The sequence below is a fragment of the Coptis chinensis genome, chromosome 7 (genome assembly GCF_015680905.1).
Source record: "Coptis chinensis isolate HL-2020 chromosome 7, ASM1568090v1, whole genome shotgun sequence".
NCBI lineage: Eukaryota > Viridiplantae > Streptophyta > Magnoliopsida > Ranunculales > Ranunculaceae > Coptis > Coptis chinensis.
The window spans coordinates 34,076,781-34,081,788 of record NC_141462.1 but is presented as its reverse complement, the minus strand read 5'-3'; the positions used below and the strand labels follow the sequence as shown (position 1 = coordinate 34,081,788).

The window sequence follows — 5,008 nt, the reverse complement described above, 5'->3', positions numbered from 1 at the left end:
GTAAAATCCAACTGTGTAAGTTCTTGAGAGACTGGAATACAAGGCTTGTTTTGCAACTCTCTCTTATCTCTAGTTCCTTTCTTTCAATGGCTTCAGCATCCTCCCTTCCTTAACTTTTCCTCTGAAGCTCTCTTTTTCAGAATGCCAACTCGACATTGGCTTCTTCTAACACTGTCTTAGAACCTTGCTCTCCATCCTTTGAAGAAGGTGCAGCAGTCGTACCTCAGGACATTATTGATGAAGGTATCTCAGAATAGGAAGACGTGTTGTTTGGGTATTTCCTGGACAAAAGGATGATTTTTCCCTTTGTTAAGAGTGCCTTAGAAAAAACCTGGAAGTTAAAAGGGTCTATGGATATTACTACGAATAGGGACTTATTTTTCATAAGTTTCTCTCCTTCTGAAGACAAGCAATTTGTCCTTGAAGGTGGTCCTATCTTTATCGCTGGCAAGATCTTTGTTGTTATGCCATGGTCACCTGAAGCAGAAAGTCAAAGAAACAACGTCTCTACTGTACCAATCTGGGCAAAACTTTCAAAAGTTCCAAAAAAGCTATGGACTAAGAAGGGATTATCTTTCCTTGCAAGTCTGATTGGAGGTCCTCTCTGTTTGGATGGAGCAACTTCTATGAAGAAAAGGCTCGATTTTGCAAAGGTTTGTGTTACGATACCTTTGAACTTTGAATTTCCAACATCGATTAAATTGAAGATTCGTGGCAAACATGTTTATGTCTAAATGCCCAGCAACTCCTACCCAAGTGTGGGTTCCCAAACCAAGCCTTATAAGGGTACAAAATCCCTCTGCTGCAGCTCCAGTTACTCATTCAAGCACGCAAGCTGCCTCTAATCAGAACTCCCCTGTTCCAATTGTTTCTGAAGTAGTTTCTTCTCTTAATGATGCAGTAGTTTCTAGGAATCTCTTAGTACTGCAAGGGCATCAACGAGCTCTCCATCCTCTCTTAATGATGCAGTAGTCTCTAAGGAATCTCCTAGTACTGCAATGGCGACAGTGAGCGCTCCTTCCTCTCCATCACTGCCTTAGTCAAGCCAAGCTCTCTCAGGAAATAATGAGGATAATTCCAGTTCGCTAGACCCTCTTCTAGCCACTCCTCATATTTCTGAACTTCTTAGAACATCCTCTGATGGCCCTGCTCGGAACTGCTTGCCTGGCAATTCTCCCTTTAGTACTTTGAGAAACACAAGCAGTCCTTCTTTCTCTTGAGAATTTGCTCACATCAGTGGAAACACTTGAGGAAAAGAAGTTGTGGTCTATACAACTCAAGAACAGACTCAATCAGCCCTTGAACAGGAGGAAGGTGTCTTAACTGAAAAAGAACTTTTCCAATTTCATGTTGACAATAATGCGTATGCGGCCTTAGTCATTGAAGAGGATGGTATAGATGATGACATCTTTGAGACGCATGAGGAACCTTTTGATGATCATATTATGACCTCCCCTCTAGTCACAAGATTGCAAATGTCGTCGCAAGTTGTTACTAGAGCCCATTTGCAACAACAATAACTGCAGAGCTCAGGAAAAAGAGGTAGAGGAAGGGCCAAAGGCTCGGGTAACAAAGGAAAAAAAAAAAGATGATCTTATGAAGATATGCACTTATAATATTAGGGGTTTAAATGATTTGTATAAAATGAAGGCTCTTAATGCTTTTAGAATCAAGAATAAATTAGCTTGCTTTTGTATTTTGGAAACTAAAGTTTGGCTCGAAATTTTTTTGAGTATTAGCAAGGTCTGCTGCCCTTCTTGGAAGTTTGAACACAATTATTCTAGTGCAGTTTCTGGACGCATTTGGCTCTCATGGGATCCTTCAGTGCTAGGTGTTCTAAAGATTTTGGAGAGTGATCAATTTATACATGCTCAAGTAACTATCCTTGCCACAACACAAGTGTTTCATTTTACGTCAGTCTATGCAAGCAATAATAGATCGGAAAGGTTGATTCTCTGGCAAGATCTCATTAGTCTCTATACATCCTTCTCAGGTCCTTGGTGTGTGGTTGGTGATTTTAACAATGTCCTCTATTCTCATGAGAGGATTGGTACTGACTTGTTACATCCTAGGGAAACTACCCCGTTTGCAAATTGTCTCAACATTGTAAGTCTCTATGATCATAAATCCAGTGGCTATTTTTTTACTTGGACTAACAATGGTGATGGTTCCGTGAGAAAATGATCTAAGATAGACAAGTGTCTTATAAATTCCTTGTGGGCTACTCAATTTTCTTCTTCTGGAGTGGAATTTTTGTCGTAAGGACTTTCTAACCATACGCCTACAGTTATCTCGATCTCCAATTCTTACTCATGTAGGCCCCCGTTCAGATTCTGTAATTACTGGGTTGTCAATCCTTCTTTCAAGGACACTCTTATTAATTGCTGGTCTATTCCTAGACAGGGAAATACATCTTTCATGCTTTGCAAGAAATTAAAGATGTTCAAGGAAGCTCTCAAGGGCTGGCCTAGATTCAGTTCCACTGATCTTCAAAATCAGGTGGTCGCTGCTCGGGCCAATCTAGAAGATATTCAAATGCAAATGCAGAAGCGACCTTTTGATTCTCACCTTTCTAATCTAGAAAGGATCCATAGATCTGAGCTTTGTCACCTTATGCTTATGGAGGAGTATGACCTTATGCAGAGGACAAACACTGACTGGCTATCCTTTGGTGACAAAGGTAATGCCTTCTTTCACAATTCTGTAAAAGAAAAGAAGACTAGGAACAACATCTGGTCTATTTTGGATTCTCAAGGAACCCAACAGGATGGTCAATCTAATGGTGCTCAGGCATTCATATCTTTCTATAAAAAATTTTGGGTATTTCTTCTTCATCTTCATGTAGCCCTCAGTTCCTGGAGCATCTTAACCTTCAAGTGTTGCCCCCTGAGAGTGTCGCTAGATTGATCAAGGATATAGATATCTTGGAAATCAAGGACGCACTCTTCTCTATGGATGATAACAAAACTCCTAGGCCTGATGGATTTAATTCTTTCTTATTCAAGAAAGCCTGGGATATTGTTGGTGAAGATTTCTCTCTTGCAGTCCAACATATGTTCAATCAAAAGTCCATACAAAGAGGTACAAACTCCACTCTCCTATGCTTAATTCCAAAAAATCTTGCACCTTCTAAGGTTAATGAATTCAGGCCCATTGCTCGTTGTAATACCATTTACAAATGTGTCGCAAAGATTCTAACAAGCAGGATTAAGGAATATATGCCCTACTTAATCTCTCCGACTTAGTCTGCCTTTGTACCAAGTAGAAACATCCAAGATGACATTATTCTTGCACATGAGCTTATTCGAGGTTACACCAGGAAACATGGCACTAGGAATTGCGCAATTAAGATTGACATAAAGAAGGCTTTTGATTCAGTCAATTGGGAAGCTATGGGTATGATTCTGCAGTGATTTGGTTTCCCTCCTCTCTTTATAGAGTGGCTATCTATGTGCTTCACTACTCCTTATTCCATTATCATCAATGGAACCTCTGAAGGATTCTTTGTAGGTGAACAAGGTATGAGGCAGGGGGACCCTATTTCACCTTATCTTTTTGTCCTTGTGATGGGGGTGCTCTCTGGTTTTCTAAATCAAGCCCTCTATTCTGGACACATTCATCCCCATTCTAAATGCCGGAATTTGAGTATCTCTCACTTATTTTTTGCGGACGATGCTCTTCTTTTTTGCAAAGGAGATATGGCTTCTATTCTTGCAATCAAGGAAATTCTTCTGCAATTTTCTCTCCTCACAGGATTGCATATTAACTCATCTAAATCATCTCTGTTGGTTGGTTGTATGTCTCATGAAGCTGGTCTGGACTTGGCTAATGCTTTGGGTATACCCCTTATACCTCCGCCTATTATATATCTTGGTCTACCACTTACTTCTTTAAGTCTAGGTATACGAGATTGTCTTCCTATGGTAGAGAGATTGACTTCGCGAATCTCAAATTGGAAGAATATATCCTTGACAAAGGGCTGGCAGACTTGAACTTATCCAGTCAATACTCTCATCCTTCCAAGTCTACTAGTCAAAAACCTTTGTCTTGCCAAAGAAAGTCCTTGACAATGTATCTAAGATTTGCAATCATTTTTTATGGTCTGAGCCTAATAGGACAAGAAAAATGCGTCATACCAGCCATGAAATATTGAGGTATGCAAAAGATCAAGGTGGTCTGGGTATGATTGATGTAAGAACTTGGAACAAAGCTACTTATTGCGGCTTGATTGTTGTGAAAGATGGCTCACTGTGGTCAAACTAGACATGGAGTCAACAGATAAAGAAGTCCTTCTTTTGGACTATGAAATCACCGGCAAGCTGCTCTTGGGTATGGAGCAGGATTCTGAAGTATAGAAACATTGTTCGAAAGTTTGTTTGATATGTTATTGCAGATGGGACTAACACCCTCTTCTGGCATGACCCATGGTGTTCAAGTCAGCCTCTTTGGGAATCAACAGTAGCGAGAAACTCCTTCACTCTCCCTGTTGACGCAAAGGTTAGTGAAATCTTGGACCAAGGCAACTGGTCCTCACTGGTGACGTCTACTTCTGACAGCTCCCTGAAAAATCTTATCTTGGGTACTGAAGTGAATCACTTTCTCAACAAAGATAAAGTAAACTGGTCACTGAGCAGCTCGGGTGATTTTTCAATCAAATCAACTTATGCGGTTCTGCGAAAAGTGAAACCAAAGGTAAAATGGTACAACGTTGTTTGGGGCAAACTCTCTATTCTGAAATTCTCTTTTACCTTGTGGCAATTGCTTTCAAACTGCCTTCCTACTCAGGATAGATTGATACAGAAGAAGACTTTGCAATTCTCTAAATGCAGTCTTTGCGGTAATTCTTCTGAGCAATCAAAGCATTTGTTCTTCGATTGTCAGTACTCCAAACAAGTATGGGCCACTGTGAAAAACAACATTGGACTAGGGGATCTTGTTAAAGACTCTACTTCAGAATGGTACAACATTTTCAGGTTATGTAGACAAAGCTCCACTTGTGTCGATATAT

The 5,008-nt window shown here is 40.2% G+C and overlaps 1 protein-coding gene across 1 annotated transcript; it reads left to right on the top strand.

The window, feature by feature from the left end:
• The first annotated feature begins 350 nt into the window (after positions 1-350).
• Positions 351-3,413, top strand: LOC147487211 (uncharacterized). The gene is made up of 4 exons (XM_086573979.1): positions 351-653; positions 2,404-2,735; positions 2,846-3,134; positions 3,246-3,413. The coding sequence occupies exons 1-4, from the start codon at positions 351-353 to the stop codon at positions 3,411-3,413; spliced, it is 1,092 nt and encodes a 363-aa protein (XP_086430105.1).
• The last annotated feature ends 1,595 nt before the right edge of the window (positions 3,414-5,008 follow it).